Source organism: Tiliqua scincoides, chromosome 1 (assembly GCF_035046505.1).
Source record: "Tiliqua scincoides isolate rTilSci1 chromosome 1, rTilSci1.hap2, whole genome shotgun sequence".
Taxonomy (NCBI): Eukaryota; Metazoa; Chordata; class Lepidosauria; order Squamata; family Scincidae; genus Tiliqua; species Tiliqua scincoides.
The window spans coordinates 57,943,426-57,965,187 of NC_089821.1; the positions used below are offsets into that span (position 1 = coordinate 57,943,426).

The 21,762-nt window shown below is 41.4% G+C and overlaps 1 protein-coding gene across 4 annotated transcripts in view; it reads right to left on the minus strand.

The window, feature by feature from the left end:
• Nucleotides 1-1,395: 1,395 nt before the first annotated feature.
• Nucleotides 1,396-21,762, minus strand: part of AP2A2 (adaptor related protein complex 2 subunit alpha 2) — a 67,360-nt gene continuing 46,993 nt past the window's right edge. For 2 of the 4 annotated variants that reach the window (XM_066610162.1, XM_066610153.1), the window contains exons 10-23: nt 21,513-21,650; nt 20,235-20,417; nt 18,098-18,195; nt 16,527-16,758; nt 16,111-16,284; nt 14,932-15,095; nt 13,856-13,936; nt 11,437-11,519; nt 9,919-10,008; nt 9,014-9,137; nt 7,571-7,687; nt 6,832-6,901; nt 5,766-5,900; nt 1,396-3,863 (exon numbers count right to left, since the gene is read on the minus strand). In XM_066610162.1, coding sequence (XP_066466259.1) covers nt 3,786-3,863; nt 5,766-5,900; nt 6,832-6,901; nt 7,571-7,687; nt 9,014-9,137; nt 9,919-10,008; nt 11,437-11,519; nt 13,856-13,936; nt 14,932-15,095; nt 16,111-16,284; nt 16,527-16,758; nt 18,098-18,195; nt 20,235-20,417; nt 21,513-21,650 — 1,767 coding nt within the window. In that variant the 3' untranslated portion in view covers nt 1,396-3,785. The remainder of the gene's footprint in view (nt 3,864-5,765; nt 5,901-6,831; nt 6,902-7,570; nt 7,688-9,013; nt 9,138-9,918; nt 10,009-11,436; nt 11,520-13,855; nt 13,937-14,931; nt 15,096-16,110; nt 16,285-16,526; nt 16,759-18,097; nt 18,196-20,234; nt 20,418-21,512; nt 21,651-21,762) is intronic. The other 2 variants (XM_066610176.1, XM_066610170.1) reach the window with 1 other exon arrangement.

A 21,762-nucleotide genomic window follows, 5' to 3' on the forward strand; every position in this document is an offset into this window, starting at 1 on the left:
TACATATACCCCAGATGGGAACCACTATCCTAGATTGAAAGGCCTTTGGCACAGGGGCACATTGGTTCAGATGACAGATGTTTTAACATTCCAGCACAATATGTAAAAATGAAGCTCTTTCTTGTTAGTATAGAAGTGTTTGAAGCCTTTTATTGGAATAATTGCATTTCTCAATTACAGCTTTCAGTGCATTAGAGCAGTGGTGCTCAAACTGGTGGGTTGTGAACCACCAGTTTGTGTAAAGTTTCCCCTGTCCCTTTAAGGGGAAGGGGCAGGGGAAAGGCAGGGAAGTGATCCCCAGGATCACACCCCTAAGGGGGGGCTGGGGGTGCTTGTGACTTACTTTATGAAGACAGGGCTGCAGCAGGCTGGAGGAGGTGCGGGGAGCCCTCTGAAGCACTCCCTGAGGCTTGGAACATTTGGAGAAAGCAGGTGTAAAGCACTTCAGTTTTGCAGCAGATGCTTTGCGCTCGCTTTCTCCGAACATTCCAAGCCTCAGGGAGCTCTGCAGAGGGCTCCCCGCACCTCCTGCAGCCCTGTCTTCATAAAGTAAGTCACAAGCACCTCCCTCACCCCCCCTTAGCAGCACAATCCTGGGGATCGCTTCCCTGCCCTAGCACCTCCCCCTCAAGAACTTACTGAGGGAGTAAAGCTCCCAGGAGGTGCATTAGAGAAAAGATAATGTTCACAGATGGTAATGAAATTAGTATACATCAACCAGAACTGCATCTGTATACTTGAATAGTTTGTTTTCACTCTTATCTCATCAAACCTAAAATACCCAGTGTATGCTGTCAGAGGGAATGGGCATAGAAGAAGGATGCTTCTCTTTCAATCAAACAATATTCTAACTCATGCTCACAAGTTGAAAGCAGCTAACTTTTCAACATCTTCCATAGGGGGCCACATTTCATGTGCACATTTCATTTCTGCACTACCTGAAAATCTAGGTCCAAGTGAAGTTTCAAGGAAGGGGGCAATATACACATTGTAACAGCACCCTTCAAACTTGTTTGTCTTCTGGTTGCAGTAACATGCTTGACTTCTTTATTTACAGAGTAAGCTACTAACCAATTTTAATTTACACATTTTAATGCCACCCTATCTCCAAGGAGCTCAGGTACACCAGTACATGGTTCCCTCCCTCCTTTTGTCTTCAAACAATCCTATGATGATCTCTTGGCTAGGCTAAGAGATAATGACTGGCCCAAGGGCAACAAGGAAGCTTCATGGTCAAGCAGGAATCTGAACCTGGATCTTTCCAGGGTCAACTCCAACATCAGAACTACTACACCATCGTAGCTCTTGCATATATATACACACTATCACATTTTTCACTGATCATAAGGTGCAGACATTAATTGCCAATACATTTAAACAAGAATGAAAAAAGAATTGAGTTTCTCTTCTAGCCATTTATTTTTCCATTGAAGGTAACATGATTATAATTATGTATTTTCAAAATTTTTACAGTCATAGTAATGTAAATTCACCATATAAGCTTGTGATTTTATTATTTTTTTACAAGTGAAATGACTACACATTACACATTGGAGTGCAGGCCTAAAAGTAAACAATATATTTTTTCCTGCTAAGGTATTTTTCACATATCAACAATACAAATACTGTACCTTGATTACTAATACTGCTTTCGTCACAGACCCTGTTGCTTTTGCTTGGGATGGAAAAAAGATACACAGCTTTGGTAATCAAGTTATTTATTTCAGTAAGACAAGTATTTGTTTAGTATTCTTAAAAAAAAACAACCAAAATCATCAACCTTGCCCCCCATATGAACCCATATGGCACACATAGGAAGTGAAGTCTTTATATAAAGTACAACAATTGCACATATATACAATCTATCATTCAGCGTTTTACCCATTAGTCCTTGGTCACCTTATGGTTAAATGACATTTCACCACAAAAGTTGTACCTGTGCATAGAACACAAAAGCCAGTGCCTTGAGGTGGACTGAAGAGGGCACAAACCCCAAGTTCTAGAAGAACAGACATGTTAAAAATGAGAACATGTCAACATCATGCCATACGATAAGGCAAACTTTCCAAAGGTATTATGTTTTTAGTTGGTAATTCCACTGGGAGTAACTGTGATATTACAATATGCTCTCACAACTGTAAGTTCTAGAATCCAGTAACAAGGGAACTGCAAGGCTCACCCTAGTTTTATCACTTTTACACACCAAGTATCTCAACACGTGCTTCTGCTGAACTGGCTAAATTTGTTTGCAGAAGTCTGCAAAGAAATTAAGATTCTTACTCAAGACCCAGATTAAAAGGAGATCAATTTACAAAGTGTTTAATCAATATGACAATTCCAAAGAATTTTAGCACAGGAGGTTCGTATTAGAAAGACCCATATCAAGCAGAAAGAACATTTGTCTCAGGGCTGCCTTTCACAGGTCTAATGATATGAGCTTCCTTTACTGCTTAGGTGTAGAACTGTATGCATGACTAACATTATGCTTAAACCAACTTCAGGGAAGTTGCAAACCTCCATTTGTGCAAGTTGCAAATGCATACCATCATGAAAGCTCTTGCTGGAGCCAAGCAACAGATGCAAAACATTATTACCATGCTAAAAAAAAAAAAAAAAGCAGACAAGTCCTGGTCAGGCCATGTTGTGGTGATGTGACAAACTTGTTTCCAAACAATTGTGTCCTTAATTTTTGCAGAAGCCAGTTTCTCTCTGAATAGACTACACTCTTCATGATCAGAGTGTGCTAACTAGAGGTATTAAAGAGGTATTAAAATGAGAAATCCAACAAATACATATGAGAAATTAGCAACAAATACACTGGAAAGGAGGATGCAGAGAGAGAGAGAGAGAGAGAGAGAGAGAGAGAGAGAGAGAGAGAGAGAGAGAGAGAGGCAGGCCCTAGGGAAGTGTTATTGGTTAAGAATTTAAGCAATTCCTTAAACCGTTTGCAACCTAAGCAAGGGTATGTTTAGATGGGCCAGCTAGAGCTTTAAAAAAAACAACAATGTAACCAAGAACTCAACTCTGGTTTCCTCCTTCCTGCACTGACAAGGTAATTACTTTGTGGTAGTTTAGAAACTTGGGGGAAAAAAAGATGTGTGGAACTTAAAGCTCTTGAAAGTAGGTCATTGGAGGATATTAAAAATATGACTTGGATGACGTACTTGTGCCCCATGATGTTCTTTAGAAAGCAGATGCTCAAAGCCTCTTTCAATTTAAGGGGAAAAGAATATTAGAGAAGCAACAGAGCATTGTCTTCCCCACACATTCCTACAGAATAGTCTAGCATGTGTCTGGGACTTAAGCCATGTGAAATTGACAATCTGAGCAGGGCAATGAGTGTCATCCCACAGACAGATGGCTTCACTGAACTCCATTGGAGCAACAGAGAAAAGAATGCTAGAAAAGGTACCAAGGCAGCATGCTACCAGCAATTTACAGTGACCGTTCAATGAGAATACCTTACTTTATCAGCATGAATCATATCTGAATTGAGTGACTTTTAATAAACCAACTTCAAAGATATATGCACAGTTGAGTCAAAACACACAGAGGCTCTCAGAAGAACTGAGAGACTTACAGAAGAACTGTAAGCGACTTTTTCACATTTAAGTAACTTAGGATATACATATCTTTTATTTCACATAAAAGGGACAGGTCCTTTTAAGGCAGGGGTGTGAATGTGGTGATAGTTACTTTTGCAGACACTGGCGTACAAGACTTTTCTGGAGCAGGACAAGGACTATGGCAAAAGTGGAGAATCCAAACTGGTCTGGCATTATGGCTCAGAATTGTTCCGACAGCAATTCACATAACCTCCGGGATACTGTTTCTTTACTTGTTCGTAGCGTTAATCTATACATCTGGAAGACAACAGAAAAGAATTTTTTTTCAAAAGCTGCTAGAAACAATAAGCTTTAGCAGAAGACACACATACAGGTGAGAAACAACTGGAAAGTGAACAATGGCCAGTTATGAAGTGTCTTTGCACACAGTAGAGTTGTTTTTCACGCTCCTGCCCTGCTAGCAATTTTTTCCTCATCAATTTGAGACATGTTGAGACCGCAGGCTAGTACTATGACTAGAACAACATTTTCTAAGGTGCTCTACAGAAAGCAAGCCATTACTTTCAAGTTATATAAAAACCTCTTTCAATTCCTTAGCTTGAAAAACAGAACGGATTCCCAAAACCACTCAACTCTACTGAACACCAGAACCTTATCCAAGTCTGAACACTTAGCTTTCAATTCCAAGATCATCATCACTACCACCATCTCCCATACACAAGAGTCTTGCTACAAGTTATTCCATATACCAGAAATACAGCTTCTACCAAGTGGTAGAATAGACATTTCTGATGCACACCTGTGGCTAGGGAGCAGGGTGCTTTTCCATGGTTTGGTCATGGGTGTTTGGTTTGGCTGTGGGGCTCCTCAAGAGGTTGCAGTGTGTGTTACAGAGGTTCTTCAACCAAAAAACGTTGACACACCTGGTGCTATAGAAAACAATCCTGCATCACAATAGTAGTTTATGATATACTCATTTTGTTCAAAATTGACTATTTACTTCAGTGGTATATTAAGTCAACTTCCAGTTGCATCCTAAGTGCTTGGGTGAATGACAAAAAGGAAACCTGGAAAAATCAATTGAAGGACAATTTTCATTGGGCTCACACAAAAGCAAATAAGCTCTGTAATTAAGAAGAGAAAGGAGAAGAAACTGCTACAATGATATCAGATGCACTCAACAAAAATATTTCAGTTGCTCCTAACATGGCAATTATAGGAGAACTGAGCAGGAAGGTGTTCATTTTAAGCCATTTCTGCTGAACATTGCATATACACAATAGGGACCCACGTGTGTACACCTGTGGGTTGGGTAAAAATGGGTTAAGCACCTGAACTACAGTTACTACAGTTCCAGGATATTCTGAAGCCAGAACTACGGAGGCTCAGACACATGTTATATCTGGGACTGCACACAGAACACCCAAGTAAGTATTCATTAGTATTACAAGTACTACAGTAAGGTGTTTTGTTACATGTTTACCACATGGGCTGGCAGGTATGTCTCCAGAACAGGTTTATCAAAAGAATGCATCATGGCTGCATTTATGAGATAGAGACAAAGAAATTTTTACAAATGCCAAGATCATAGATCAGCTGCTCCACATTTCATCTCTTTTGCTTACTGTTGCCAGACAGTTCAGTCTCACATTTGTATTGTGTTAACAGATGCATGGCAGAGTCACAGGAGCTGTTTTAGCAAAAATATACACAGGGCAAGGCTTTTCAGACTGGGGCATCACAACGCCCCAGCCTGTGGGTCCTGGCCTCTGCCCCCTTAAGGGGCGGGGGCGGCCAGGAGGCAGTGAGGAGGTCCACTTACCCAAGACTCCTGCAGACTCCAGGGGGTGGAGGGAGCCCGGTGTGACCTTCTGTAGGGCTCCCTGCAGCTTTGAAAGCTAAAGTGGAGCAATCACACCCCGCCTCCACTAAAGCAGAAATGGAGTGCGATCGCTCCACTTTCACTTTTGAAGCTGCGGGGTGCCCTGCAGAAGGTTGTGCAGGGCTCCCAGCACCCCCAGGAAGCTTGGGTAAGTGGATCCAAGCCCTTGCAGCACCCCTGAGCGGCACGATCCTGGGGATCGCGCCGCTGCCTTCCCCCCCACCCCCGCAAGAACTTAGAGTGGCTCAAACACTCCACGAGAGTTTGAAAACTGCTGACATAGGAAAAGTTATCTCTGAAAGTAAAGAACAAAATACCTGTGCCTGTAAGTTGGGTTCAAGACGCATCAAGCATCCAATCTGGATCGATTGCGTATGTATTATGCCAGCTCCTACAAAGTTAGCAGGGTTGGGATCCACCTCTTCGAGTAAAGCTGTGCCAAAGCCAATGATCTACCAAGGAAAACCCAGAAGAGAGATTTGATCTGGAGGCCAAGACTGAAAGTGTAGATAGTCCCGAAAGAGACTCTACAAAGTCCATGATAGTGTTGCTCTTATGAGAATGCTTAAGTTCATGTACACAAAATAACTCCCTATGTCTCAACAGTTCTTCAAAACCAGGAGAGCCTGAAGTGTTTTGTGCAGACTGGGGTTCCACAGATATTTCCCCATCAGGGTCTCTATGATAACAGCAAGAACGCAGCAGTTTATGCTCATGACCTTGCCAGGCTCAGTATGAACTCCAGGGTATTATCAAGAACTAGTTGTGTGCACTTCAAGATTGAATTAGTTTGACTACTAGTTTTAGCTCAGAAGGAGTCACTCTTCTCTTCTGCGAACAGTTGGCAACAAAAAGGAAGGTTCTTAAAAGTTCTAGGCATAAACCCCATGCTTTCAAAAGAACAAACAGCACTGATCAGTTTCATTTTTGAAGATCAAGTCACTTAAAAAACCTGAGGAAAATGTAAGGTCATGAATATCCTAGCCCAGCACATCAAAAGTGCACAAAGTTTGCTTATAGTGATGTCCACCTTCCTGTCTGTGTTCGGTTAATTTTACCAAAGCTATTAACCCAGCCGTCATTTGGAACAACCTACACCAATGTTCACTAACATTTTTAATTTGAGAAAAGGAGTTTATTGTTGGATGCATCCTGAACCCCACCCTGTGAACTGCCACCTCCCCATTATTAAGCTTCATTAGATCTGCTAGTGACTAATAGCTTCCCACTACTTAATGTGTGTAACACAAGTTTCCACAAAGGCAAGAAAAGACACCCAGATAGCAAGATCCACTTTAGATTTGTTAGTGAAAGTTCATCAATTCTCAAGTTGCTTTGGGGGGGGGGGATGGTTCCTCACATTTACCTGGAACTTTTACTCACCTTTGCCTTTGTAATTTCAGTATCCATTGGATTGTTAGCTTTAAAGATGTTCTGCACTTCTTGTTGGGGGCTGCGGTGTAACATAGTAGTAGTTAGTATTTACTAGACTTTTAGAGCATTACCCAAAAAGTGGATTATGTTGACATTTCACATGGAGGCAATAATCTAGGGAGAGTTCAGACATGTGTCAATCAGGACTTCCTGTAGTTTTCTCCTTCAGAGTGAACCTGGATTCTCACCTCCACAATGTAGCTGACAAACCTACTAACCAACAAATCAAACACTGCCTTGCATAGTAATGCTTCAGACAATTATGTCCACTTCTGTAACATGCTCAGGTATCACACATACATTTATTAAACTAGATGTACATTCATTCACTTGGGGGGGAGAGAAGTGTAGAACAAGTTTAAGATGTTGAAAAACTGCTCTGAAGGATGTGGGGAGAAGATGTAAATATGTCACTAGATGATCTAGATGGACAATCACTGCTGTACACAACCAGCTTCTGTTGCAAATAAGCAGAACCGTTTCCCTCCAGTTCAGTCCTACAGGGAAGTTTTGTCCCTTAGAGGATGAATGAATTTACACAAAAGCTTGACTGCTGGACATCAGGACAAAATGGTCAAAACAATAATGGACAAATACTCTTAGAAGCCTCAAGTCATTGCCAGGATTTGCTGGATAATGTAACATAGCGTACAGCACTAATGGCCAAACAGAGTCCGAACTATCTTACTTGCTCAACTGTTTCCACCGTTGGAAGAAATCTTGCGAAGCCATTTCTGTAGGCTGAAAAAATTTGTTCAGTGTGATGGGCAGCTTCACAGAAACGTTTTGCAATGTTCCCCCATATCTGAAAAGTAGGAAGGGACAGCAATTTTAAGTTAAGTTGATTTGACCATGACACATAAAACAGCTTCTATAATCTTTAAAAAACACATAACATTATACAATAGCATGTCGGAGTCAGAATTTCATCCAAAATATGAAGTCTCTCTGATGTGAGAAGGCAGTGGTTGAAGAAACCGCTAATACAGAAGTGCAATTTCTTGTATAAATGTAGCATTTTAGAGGCAATCACTACAATTCAGTACCTGCAAGCTAACTGGTTGAAAGCCAGAGTTGCATTTGTACCGACTGGGCTGGAAGATGGCTATTTGAGATAAGTTGCATCAGGACTACAATTTCTCTCGTTAACACTGTAGTCTTATGCACATTTATTTCAGAGCCAGTTTCACTGAATTCAGGACTTCCAAGTAAGCAAGCAAGCAAGCAAGCAACCATAACATCAGACTGTACAAATACTCTGCTGGCAAGAAGAAACTCAACTTTCTTTCAAGCTAAAAGCAAACAGCGCTATCAGACATTTATTGTGACAAACTGATTTCTATCCATTCATTCAAGGTTTTTCTAATAAAAGATAATCAGCAGATTCAAACAATGCATTTTAAGCAGGCAGTCAAAAACACTGTCAAACAGCAAAGTGCAAGGGAAGAGGTCAAAACTGCTGCTTTGCAAACATTTCTCCAGTGCCAAATGTCAAATAAGGCCATTGCGATCCATTTCAAAACTACTCCAGATTAGTTAATGAAGTTCTTCAAAGGTGGATACAGGAGAAGGAACAACACTGTTAGCAGATAGAGGTCTGGGAACTCTGGCCACCACTTTTCTGCTGTGGGGCAGCAGGGGACAGGCTGATTTGTGGTGGGTAAGTGGCAGGCAGATGGTGGCGATTTACCTTTCTACTTTCTCTCTGCAATGTCCCACAGCCACTTCTAGCTGGATTCCCAGAAGTCTGTTAGGTGTGGCAAATGGGCAAGAGGAGGGTGGAGACAATTCTGGGCAAAAGCAGAGAGCAACTGGAGAGAGAATTCATTCCCCCAGCCTACTGCATTGCCAAAGCCAATTTCTCCCCGCACTTTGCACTGGAGAAAAAGAAAGGTCGTCACTCGGTTTTGGCCAGCTACTGAATTCATATAGTGCTACCATGGCAAGCCAGCTTATGTACCACTGAGTAGGCAGGAATATCATTTTGAAATGCCATGTCCTTGCTTTCCTTCATCTTAGAACAGGGAAACCGAGGCATTTTATTCCTCCTTTCCCCCCAGTTACTTCCATTCCACCAGAAAGAGTCTCTTTTTTAAATGCAAAACACACAGCTCCAAGTTATAAGTTGTACCTGAACTGAATATTTAGGACAGGTGCTTCCATGAAGTCCGATATGCATTCAATATTTACAATTTGCTGCACCTGAGCACCTCCCTCCACCGTGGGATCAACTGGTTTAGTTTGCAGATTCAGGCGTAGCAGGCTAAGGAAAAAGACTTTGGCAATGTTGACGTGACATGAGCATTATATGAAATACAGTAAACCAAAGTCTCAAAGTCAGAGAAAACAACAAATAGTACAGTTATTATAGATTTGCGCATAACTCACACTTCAAGTCACTCCACAACGTGCAGACACAGCATTTTGGGCAATCCCTAAATATTAGTGTTGCAGCCACAGGTTGCATATAGATTTCCAAATTGCCACTTTGCTCGAGTTTTGTGCAACCAGTCACAAGAGGGTGTTTCTATAGCACTAAGGTCATGACACAGAGGTACAGTATTATCCATACATAATTCAGGTTGGATGAAGAGTCTCTCCTTTCAATTACCAAGTGCTGTTGCTGAGGCCATCAAAGGGGAAGGGAGCAAGTGGCCTATCATGACTGAACCCAGACCTGCCAAGTGACACACCAAATGTAGCACTATGATTTTCATTTTAATTGCTATTGGCAATTAATTTAAGGGCTGTTGGCCCTATCACCAGTTTTGGACACAATTTGTGTCATGAAGTTTGAGTAAAGAGGCACACATGTATCTTGCACATCTAAGTCTAGATGGGGGAGGGGGAGAAGTTCTGCCTTCCTTCCAAACATTATCCTGAAACAATCCTCTTCTATACTGTGTTCAGCCCACAAGTGCAATGAGCACCAGCATGCATCTCCAACTTCTTCTGCAGGCCCGTGATTCCCACCGCATGTAATCTTACTTCTATACTCAAGAAAATATATTAGGAGAGACAAGGAACAAAGGATATTTGATTGGAGTTCATCAGAACAGATGAGCGTTGGAACAAAGTTTAAAAATTGGGTTGAAGTCTTGTTGCCATAAAATATGAACATCCGACCTGGAAAGAAAAAAGCAATGCTTCCATAATACAATTAACATAGTAGACACCCAAGTTACTACCCAGACTCTCTTGTAGCATTTCATAGGTAATTTTGAACGTTAAATCCATCTGTACCATTTTCCGATTATTTTTAGAAAAAGCATCTAGTGTGTGGGTTTAGGAAGAGTGGGAGAGAGCAGTTCTACAGTATTGGCAGATCTCAATTCTGTATAAGTCTGACAAGTGTGGTGTTAATATAACAATAACTTGCATGTTTGTCTAGCTAGGGATGAAAGTAAAAAATGAATGAATGTCAAAGTATAGCCTTAATTTAGCTTGCAAATTTATTTTGGCTGGCCAAAAACATTAGGTATATAACACATGCAAATGCGAAACCTAAATAAAAGAAAAAGAATGATGATGAACAACATGGGAGGTTTCATTAAAGAGAAAGGCATGTGGACAAAACCTGAAATGTGGTTATAGCTGAAAGCGGCTAAAAGAGCATAGTGATGAAAGACAGGTGGATGACAAAGTACTGCTGTAGTGTGGAGCTTCCTAAACTCCTCCAATGGGGTCGAGAGCATTGTAAGTGCTTGTAATTTCCAGAATCACGCTGCTGCTGGAGACGGGAGGGTTTTTGTTTTTTACTTACCTGCAGCCAGCGCTTCAGTCCTAGGGTGTCCTGGGCACTGCAGCCCAGGAGGAGTCCCCTGCTCCTGGGGACCAAGGAGCCCTCTGCAGGGTTCCCTATGCCTGCAAAAGTCTAAAGAACCAGACGTGCCCTTTTTAAAACGGTTTTTGGAGCCCTGCAGAAGGCTTCTCCCCTGGACCCCCCAGGACTGCAGGTAAGTTGAAAAACCCTCCCATCCCTGGCAGCAGCACGATCCTGGGGATCATGCTGCTGCTTTCCCCCCTCCCCGGTCCTTAAAGGGCAGGGACAAGTGCTTACCTGGCTGGTGGGTCATGACCCACCAGTTTGGGAACCACTGCTGTAGTGCATATACACAGAAGTTTTGTATTAACATATGGGAATCAGTATACGAGAACTTCTAAGTACAAATGTTGTAGATGAGCCAACCAATTTAAGGGCCCAATCCTAATTTAAGGTTCCAATCTTACCCAACTTTCCAGGGCTAATGCAGTCAATGTGCTGCATTCTGCAGTGGGGGGGGGGCAGTCACAGAGGCCTCTTCACGATAGGGGAACATTTGTTTCCTTACCTCCTAACTTCATTGCAGCTGTATTGGTGCTGGAAAGTTGGATAGGACTGGGCCCTAAATCAATGTCACTTATATGCCAGGGAAAGAAGTCTGGCTTCAGTTTATTCAGATAAGCATGGTGAAAGAGTACCAAGAGATTTTTGTTTGCGACTGAGAAAAAACAGTTAAAATGTCTAAGGAACTACTAATGAAATACCATTTTATACCACATGATGATTCTTACCCAAGTTCTGTCGAAATTCTGATTTCAGACCAATCTGTAACAACTGATTCTCAAACAGGACTCCATTATTTTTGCAAACGAATCTAGGAAGAAAGGGGTAGCAGTTTTTTAGAAATTCTGTTTTAGATACATTGAATATTCTTAAACTTCTTGGTACAACTAAGGGTTCAATTGAGAAGGGTATGCAGCAAGGAAAATTAGAAGAAATCAGAAGGAAACAGACTGTAAACTTGGATCAAACAAAGCCAGCCCTTGCAGTAAACTGCTTTTTTCTTTAACTATTTAGCGCTTGCCCTGGTTATACAGAAAAAAAAAATATTAGGAAGCTGCAGAACACATCACACACACCGAGGACTGGGCAATGTAGACATGCAGGCTCTTCAAATTAGTACTTGTTTACAAGCTTTATCAGGTTTGCAAGACACGATAATCTTTAAAGGAAATGTTAGGGCATTTTATCAGGAAGAATTTTTTTTAAAATTCAGTTTCTATTACACATCTGTTGCCATGCAGAGTATTAAGCTTCTGCCAAACTGGGGTTACTATGGCATGAATCAAAGAGTTTAACTGTCTTTGGGAAACGAATTAACTGAAGTTTAGAGCATTAATTACCTTTTGGATAATTAGATAACCTAATGTAGTATATTATGAATAGCTTTAGCATTGCTGCATCCAAGGAAAGAGTCATAATACAAGCGTTAGAGAATCTATATGTAAAGTGCTCTCAAAGAGGTGGTCTGTGGACCAATGACGATCTGCAGGGCGCTGGCTGCTGGTCTGCAGTGAATTATCAGGGAAGAAAGAAGCAACAGTAATATGGCCCAAAAATGGTACTGGTCCCTGACACATTGGGGGGGAAAAAATCTGCCGGTCCCTGGTGCACCAGTAGTTTGAGAAGCACTGGTCTAGTAGACAGGCCAACGGACATGAACGTGAGAGACCTGCTGTGCGACTGAGTAAACTAGTTCTCCTCTGTAAAATGGGCATTGTGACCTACAGTACTGTTGCAAGGGCAGACCCTTTAGAGCACTAAACATGCAATCTGCAATGTAAATAGTACTTGCAATAAATGTGCTCACACACACCCATGATTTTTCGTTTGCTATTTTTCCCTTCAAAAAGGAAGGGAAGATTTACAAGATATTCCAATATTTTATACTAACTTTAATACTGGATTCTTTCAAACATGCATCAACAGCATAGAGCTTTCTTGAACTATTAATCAAGCACAAAAAGAAAGACTCATTATTTCAGCGTATCCATTTGGAGGTAATAAAAAGCCTTGTTTCACATGGTCGGCTCATTTATACATGCCCAACACTTGACTCACAGCTGGAAGTGTGAACCAGCTATGCTGTAAATAACTGTAATTAAACGGATATGAAGGGTCTCTGTGTTGTTGGATCTGCAATGACTCATGCATACTGACATGAGAGAGCTGACTTGCTACAGCTGAGAAAAATTTGGGATACATTTAAATGAGAAATATTTAGAGGCTATTTAAAGCCTAATTGTAAATTTCCAGCATGTGAGTAATGCCCGAAGAGCAGCAATTCATGATGAACAGAATGTTCACATGTCTTTACTCAATTGTCCAACTATTTCAATCTGTTGTGACTGCCAGCATATTGAAAAGTTTTAACAATATTTGTGCTTTATGTATATGCAAAATATTCTAAGCCAAAGCAAGTGATGAGCAACCCTATGGAACTCAACTCTGATTTAAGAGAAGATATCCAAAATCTGAAAATATTAATTCTATAATTACTGCTCGCTGAAACAGTTAAGAAGTACCCTTAGTTTTATTGCATCCTGTGTGAGCGAAAGAGTACCAACCACGATAGTTAAAGTTTCAGTTACGGACTCCACTGCATCTTTCCATACCTAACACTCCATGAAGCCAAACCAAACATTAATACACTGACAAACATGCTAAGGCTTTCACAGCTGGAATCCATATTGAACTTGATAGTTTTTCAGGTTGGGTGCCGTGATCTAGCTTTTTTACCTAATGAGCCTGCCTAGTTAGCCCTCCCCCTTTGGGACTGTTTAGGCTCATTAGGTAAAAAAGCTAGACCACAGCACCCAGACTGAAAAACTGTGAAGTTCAATACACTGACAGTCATTTCTATGACCATGCCATAAAAAGTGGTTTGTTCTCCAGTTACAAGTTCCACCTCTTAGTTATATCAATTGCCCTTTCTGGGTTGGATTAGAAAAATTGATCACGAGAAGATAAAAATGGCCCTGCGTACAATTATGTTGCTTTCATATACATTTTATCATGACTGCTCCCCAAGAAGATCTTGCTTTTGTAGTTCCAACAGCAACATCCAACTCATTGGAAATGTGGCTTTTTTTGTTTTAAATTAAAAGTGGCAACAGCTGCCCAGTCCTGCAAGGTTTCAGTATTGCTTACTTGTGAAAAAGCTCATCAGCATCATGCACAGCATCAGCTGGTTCCTCAGAAACTACCTGCTCAGTTGAAGCCAGGTCAGGACTACATTGAAGCAGTGCAAAGAAGATGAAGAAAGGGGGCAGTACAGAGATAGAGGTTAGTTAGGGAAACAAAGGAAAAATCTCGGACTCCATTCAGTACAAGATTATAGGCTGCAATTGATACAACCTAATATATGACGAAACTAGAGCTCTCCCCATCATCCATTCCTGTTCTTTTCCCCCACCAAACAAAACATCCTTTCAAAGATCCCAAAAGATCTTTTACAAAGCTATCAATACCTCAGCTACCTCCTCAGAGCGGGAATTATTGGTCACTTAATGGATTGTATGCTATGGCTAGATGACAAGATAGAAAGTATTTGGAGCACTTTCTCTCTCTTCCCCCCCTCCACCCTGGCAGATTTTTGAAAAACCTTATGTTTGACCAAAAGTCAGTAAATCTAGTTGACCCATGTTGCAGAAGTTAGAACAAAACTGAAACACATTTTGCTAGGGTAGAGTGGCCAATTGGTGACCTCCGGGCTAGGGCTGACCTCCATGCAATTTTATCTGCCCCACTGCAGTCCTACCAAATTTTAATCAAGGCATGACAAAGGATTACCTACAGTTTCATTCATAAGAAAAATTTTTTTACAAATTGAGGATTAAGTCATTTTAATGTGTGGAATCAGACTAAAATTTGTGAATATTATGAAATATATAAATGCACGCATTTGTATACAATACTTTGCCCAAAGACAGGTGTTCTGCAACTGGGAAGCCCTCACTGCTAGATGGTATTAAGTTACAGAGCTTGGCCACTCATAAAAGGGACAGTTTATATGGCACACTCTGTTTCAGCTCCTTATGCCACTATCTGGGAAACTTCTAAAGAATGCAGAGATAGGTCAAATCCTGGAAACAGACAAGAGGTATTTAAAATCTATCAAGTCTATTGCTTTCTGTGAAGCATGCAAGACAGGTGCATGGCAGTGGACAGAAAGGAGAAAAGGAAATTCCCCTGCACGACACTCCACTAATGCACTGATTGAGTACCTTGCAAAGTTATCTTCAGAACCCGGAGCAAGAGATGCAGGTGTACCAGAAGAATCTGAAAACACATCGACCAACAAGCTCCCACCAGATGTTGGGGGTGGAACAGAATTGGTGGCTGGGGCTGCACCAAGTCCTAAAAGGTCTGCTGAAGGAGATGGAGTAGACTGGAAGGGAAGATAATTATTTCACAATATTGTTTTCGGGAATAAAATACATTGTCAAGCCTCTTGCTCACTTTTCCCATTGAAACTGGAGTCTACTGCTGTTAATCATAAGCAAAAAACCCAACGTTTACATTTATGTCCAATTTCCTGGCCAACAAATCAGCCCCTAAAGCAACTCAATGATCTGCAAGTCAGTTACAATAAATGCTATGTAGACAACCTAAACAGCCAACATAGAACTAGAATTCCAGCAACCAAGCAGTTAACAAATATATCTGTCATTGGTGGAGGAAGCAGAATGTTGAAGACATTTCCAATAAACTGATCCTGCAGCAAGAGTCATAGCACAGGGGGACTTTATATAGCTGAATCAGCTTCCAAGTCTCACCAGAATTCTCTGTCCACTAAAAATCACACTGAGCAGAAACACATGCACATACTTTGTATGTTTTGATTTTAGTCCAAGATGAATTTGCCACAACAAGCAAGCTGAAGGTGACAAGGTCAGAAGTGTCTAATCTACACCAAACTGAAATAGGTCAATTTTTAGGCTGGGAATGAGATTAGGATGAATGTATAAATACCAGACACAATTTAAATCTGTAACAATAAAATTGACAGTGCCTTCATTAGAAATTGTTTAAAAGCAATCTAAATTAATAGATTTGAAGACTTTTTTGATTGAACTCCATTTCCAAACTTGTTCTTTCCTAAACCACCAACATTTTGTGAAATAAGAGATATACAAAAACACCACAGAAACTGAAAGGCCCATCTACTGTTAAGTCACAAAGGGCAATGTCTGGAACTGCTTGTAAGGAGAGTGTTAAAGACCCCATTGAATATTTTGGGAAATCCTTGATTCTAATCAGATTATTGCCAAAGTGGCAGTATTGTTAAGACCCAGAAACAGCCTCTCGATGAGCATAAATGCTTAGGCATGCAACACCTTCATTTACAAACTACCTAGACTGCAGAATGGGCATTGTACAGTATTCTGTGGAAAGAAGCTTACCACAGTGCTAGCATTAACAAGCGTCGTTTCAGTGCCACCATTCACATCAGAGTTTTTCTCCTTCTTGGTCTCTTCCAAATCTGTTACTGTGTTGGGGCCTTTTTTCTTCTTGAGCTTGGCTAGAATGGAGGACTCCCTCTCTGGAAACGGAGGCATTTCTTCTAGCACGGTGGCCTTATAGGGAAAACAAACCTCAGCAGGTTCTGCTGCACACATAAGGCAGGAAACAAACTACAATCCTGGTGAACTGCAGCGCTGTCTAAATCAAGCCTGCCACGAGTTTCCCAAAAGTACCACTCAAGTGAATAACTACAACAATTTCTCCTCTACCCACAATCTCAAAAGCAAGAACATGGGATAATATGTTCACTGACAAGCACAGCACATCAATGTCATGTTCAACTGCACATACATACCAAGATATCAGTGCTTGCAATGGTACTGAGCCTCAAGTACTCCACAGCCCTCTGCTGCAGCTCAACATCAGCATTTTTTAGTTGACTATCACTGCGCAGTACATCTTGGATAGTAGTTTTTATCTCCGGAAATAAATTCACAAACTTGATATAAGTAGACAGAAGCAGCGCTCGAGTTGGGACGCTACAGAGATGGAATTTGGAGTGCAGCAGGTTGAACTGGATCAGGGGACTGAAAAAACACAAGTATAATTACAATTCAATGAGTTTGTGATCTTAACCCATTTACAGCTTGTGATTTCGACATCTAATTCATTAAATTTCTGCAGCTATGGATTTTAGCATTTGATTTTATGGAGTTGTAAAATTCAAGTGTTCTTTTTAAAGACACAGGATCAGAACATTTCAATCCCACATGCTAGATCATTCCCTCCTCTCCACATTTATTTAGCTCTGTGCTGTAGGGCAGAGCAGCCAGAGGTCAAAAATTATTGACAGGACCCTGGCTACAAAAGCAGAGCCAAAAGGTACTACTGAGCACAAATGAAAAACTAGCTGTTACAGGGCAGAGTCCTCTAGAGAGAAGCCTCTCCAGCCACAAACTGGGAGCAAGTAGGGGTAGCTCCCTCCCCACAGAATGTCTTCCCTGGGGGTCTCTTCTGGAGGTCTCTTCTGCCTTTCTCTCTTGTTCTTTCAGGCCCTTCCCAGGTGTTTTGTGTTCTGTCTCTTGGATTTCTTGGGTACTATTTATTTATTTATTTTATTTCTTTGGACCAGCCATTTTCAACCAGTGTGCCATGACACACTGGTGTGCCGTGACTGGCCCACAGGTGTTCCACCAGAGTTTGGGGGAATATCAGTTATCAATAGGGTCATTATAGGATGTGATCTCCATGCCAGCAGCATGGCGTGCCTTGTCAATTGCCAAAAACTGATAGTGCGCCTTGACCATTTTTACACCTTGTCAGTGTACCATGAGATGAAAAAGGTTGAAAATTGCTGCTTTGGACTATATATTGTTATTGATTTTTTATCTTATGCTTTAAATCAAATTGTTAGCTGCCTCACTTCTTTCTCACTTATTTTATCCCCGCTAACTGGGTAAGAGGCACTTTTTCAAGTGGGTGCTCTTCTTTTATTTAGCCGGGGGAGAGTAACTGGCCCTCCTCACCCCAGCAGTGTCTTTTCTGGAGGCTGTCTGGTGGTGTTTTTTTTTTGTATCTTTTTAGATTGTGATCCCTTTGGGGACAGGGAGCCACTGATGATTTGATTTTTCTCTGTAAACTGCTTTGTAAACTTTTTGCTGAAAAGTGATATATAAATACTGTTAATAATATAAGTGTTTAAAATAAAACTGCATATGCATGCAGACACTGTCCTGTCCATGTGCATGTGGTCAGGACAAAGTCTACAGAAGAACACTTGTTAAGAGTGCAAGAATGAGTGCACAATGCCATCGATGTAATCCACTGTCCACACCACTATGTCCAATCCATTGCAGACTTTGTTCAGCTGGTTGTATCTCAATTACGTCAAAAAGTTTCCTTACATCTGTTTGAGAGTGCACTTACCTAGATCTTGGATCACCAGCAATTAGATTTCCAAATTCTCCCAAGATGTAACCACCTACTTTCACCAGGTTCTCATGGCAGGCTGGTGCTTGAAGAGCCTGTTTAAATAAAGTCAGGCACTTGAAGCACATCGGTTTAATAAGCATGCAAACAGACATAAAATTGATAAAGATGATTCAGTTTTTACTTTGGTGCCTCATACTGGTGTTTCAACGGAATCGGAAAGAGATTGTGCCACCACCCAAAACCTTGGGGGTCCTCTTCTTTGACTAAGTCATACGACTGGACATGCAGAATGCTAGTGGTTGGCATGAATAGTGCAATATTTACAAAGCTTTTGGGTCCGGCTTTTAAAGAAACAAGAATGAAGAAAAACCATTTAATAGTGCACAAAAGTTACATACCATGCCAACACTACTTTACCTTTATAATCTGTTCTTTGAGAAGGGATGCAGATTACCTGGAAATCTGTATTCCCTTCTCAAAGAGCACTGTGTGAGCATGTGCACTGTTATGAAGAAAAATCACACCTTTTGTTTACACAAATAAACAGGCAGCAACATTCTTTGAGGAGCTGATACAGAAGCTTGTACCATGATTCAACATGTACCTCAATTTAGGTGCAGATTACCTGGAAAAGTAGTGTTGGCATATTATGTAACTTTTGCACACTATTGTTTCCCTTCATTCTTGTTTCTTTAAAAGCCAATGAAGGTTACTTTCTGAATAGCCCCATATTTACTATAGCCCCGTTTGTTCTACTATCCAATATATTGCTACGTTATTTTTAGATTTGCATTATTTTTTGGCCAATCTATAAAGCTGCTTGCAGCATTCACAAAATATAATTTCATTTAAAACCTTACAAAGTTACTGTCAGCAGAGAAACATGCCTTGGAGGAGAGCTAGGGAGGACAAATGTACGAATCTGCCATTGTATAATATTCAATTTCTTCTCTCTCCCTAAATGCATATTATAACTCAATATTATCCCTAAGAGAAAGATCAGCATTTTCAATAACTAATTTCCACCCTTCAAGTCCCCTTTTCTCCTACCCCACCAAACTAGGATGGCTTAAAGACACAGGTGGCAGATTAGTTGTTAGCAGCAAGGCAGGTTTATCTCATTGTGACAGAAGTAGTTGTCTTCAACGGGAAAGCTCCTCAAACAGAAAGGTCTTATCATGAGCCTGCAGAATGAGGATCAGTTCCAAGTTTGCATCTCATGCAAGATAAGTAGTTAATCTTGACAAAAGGAAAGAGTGCCATCTGGCTTTTAAGAGGGGTGGTGGTGTTGACATCCTCACTGCCATCTGTTGAGATGGTAGTGCTTTATCTTCTACTATAGTTCCCATGACAAATGGGCCTACCTGCCTAAGACAAAAGTCCTAAAAGTGTCCTGGGCTGATAAGGATACAATAGCAGGCAGTATCTGAGAGTACAGGTGGTTTTGATCCTAGACTGTTCCTTTTGAGTAATGAAGTTCTGATGGCATCAACATCTAGCACATCAACCCAAATTCCTTCACTTCTACCCTGGGGTTATATGGTAATGCTACCTGCTCCATATGGCCTGCCTTTATAGGCACAAAGCTCATTTAGATCCCCCTTTCTACCTCTGAAGAGGCCCGCAAGGTGGCTTACAATATTTTAAAAAGTACAATACTGTAATAAAGCTCTCAGGCCAATGCTGGTTTCTAAAGGAGCTGATGTTATGAGCTCCCTCTAGTCTGAGCACTACTTTTTTCTTCCACTCAGATTATTCCAAAGACTGCTTCATAGACTACTAATGTGCTTTTCAAAATTGAGTTAGCCATATGTAATTGGTAAATAGTAATCTCTCAGGTTCAAGCTTTCAGTCTGTCTCGGCTCCATTTTTAAATAAAATAGCTCCAGTTTTAATTATCTTTGGGCTGTACAAGGGAGATGGTTTCCATGTAACATTTCAGATTTTCTCTTGAAGATTTATCATAGTTTATTGGCCATTCAGAATCACTGGGTGACAGAGACCAAGACCTCATTTTTCTAAACCACTGCTGCCCACCGCCATGGAGTGCTGTTTACACAGCAATTAGGAATGCAGAACAATCCTCTCATGGCAGTTTAAAGATTTTCCCATGAAAAATGTAAAGCCTTACCTCAAAGACTGTCTTCGCTGCATATCCTTGCACATCATCCCTGTTAATTACTATCTGAATGACTCTGTACCACACTTCTTCACTGACGTAGTCTCCAGCAATTCGAATCAAATTCAAGATAGTATCCACATACCAGGTGTAGTCCACTGCGTATTTCTCAGCTAGAATTGCAACCTTCAGTACCTGGGCAAAGTTACACAGACACCCTCATTTGTACAATGCGTTTTAACTTTTAACAGCCACACATTCAGAATATAGTTAAGCAAAATTAAACAGGAAGATTAAATAGGCATAAAACAAGCACCCTCTTAAGTACAGAAAGCTATCCAAAACTATCCAACCTCCACAAAAATTAGTAACAAACTGAGAAGAGAGGGGCTAAACAATTTTAACAAACTGAAGACAGGTACATCTGTATCCCAAGCCTCAGCCGGAGGCAAGGGGAAACTCTTCCCCTTACCCCCAAGTAAGCTTCTGGAGCCCCAATGGGTCTCCTTGGACTTGCACCACCTCCAGAGGTGGCATAAATTTGAGGAGAGCGAAGCGGTTCAAAGCCGCTCTGCGCTGCTTGGGAAAGGGGTTGGGATCTGGCATAACTGCTGGGTCCCAGCCCTGTATCCTGCTCACTGCCTGCCCGCCCGCCCGCCCCGGGACCGCCCTCCCTCTGCCCTGGAATGCCACCCTCCCACCTTCTCCCCACCCACCCCAGAGCCTTGCATCATCTGTACTCAGCAGACACAAGGCTCCCTCCCCAAGTCAGCGAGGAGGCTGGATTCAGCCTCTGTGGGCTGGTGTGCGCCCCTGCACTGGCCCAGCCAACTCTCAAGGAGGCACAAACATGCCTTATGGCAACATTTGTGACCCTCCTGGGCCAGCGCGCAAGGGCACATTAGGATTGTGCCTGTGCTGTCTCTCAGGAAGTTCTTGGGAAAGATGAGAGCCTAGATATTTAACTCAGTCCTAGGTGAATTTCTCAGTTTGCCTCCTGCTAAACCCAATGCTTCCTCAAGGCCAGGATCCTTTAGAAAAAGTTTCAAAGGCAGCCCCTGCGCACACCTGTGGATGATGTCACCACCCCTACTGAAGAAGGAGTCCTGAAGCTCTGCTGTAGCCTGCTCCTTCCATACACATCTGTTTATAAATATCTTGCAAACGCTAAGCTTGAGACCAGTGGAGGAAAACTGAACAGAACATCATGAAGTCTTTTGGCCACAAATTTGTGGCTGTACTAAACTGCCAAGATACAAAGACAGCTCAGATTAAGGAACACAAACTTACAATTTCTTCCCTAATGGAATAATCAGCAGTTTCCAGGTAATTCAGCATTTCAGCTACTATTTGCTGCGCATTGCTCCGGTCACACATGGCATACAGGAGATCTACTGCTCTCTGTCGCACACTCACATCTCTCTCAGTCTGCAAATGACATTGTGATTACCAGGGCAGTGATTATGGGAAAGAATGTAAACAAAAATCTTCAAATTTTAAAAGCTGTAGTACTGTAGTGTTCACTTCATGACAGTGAACA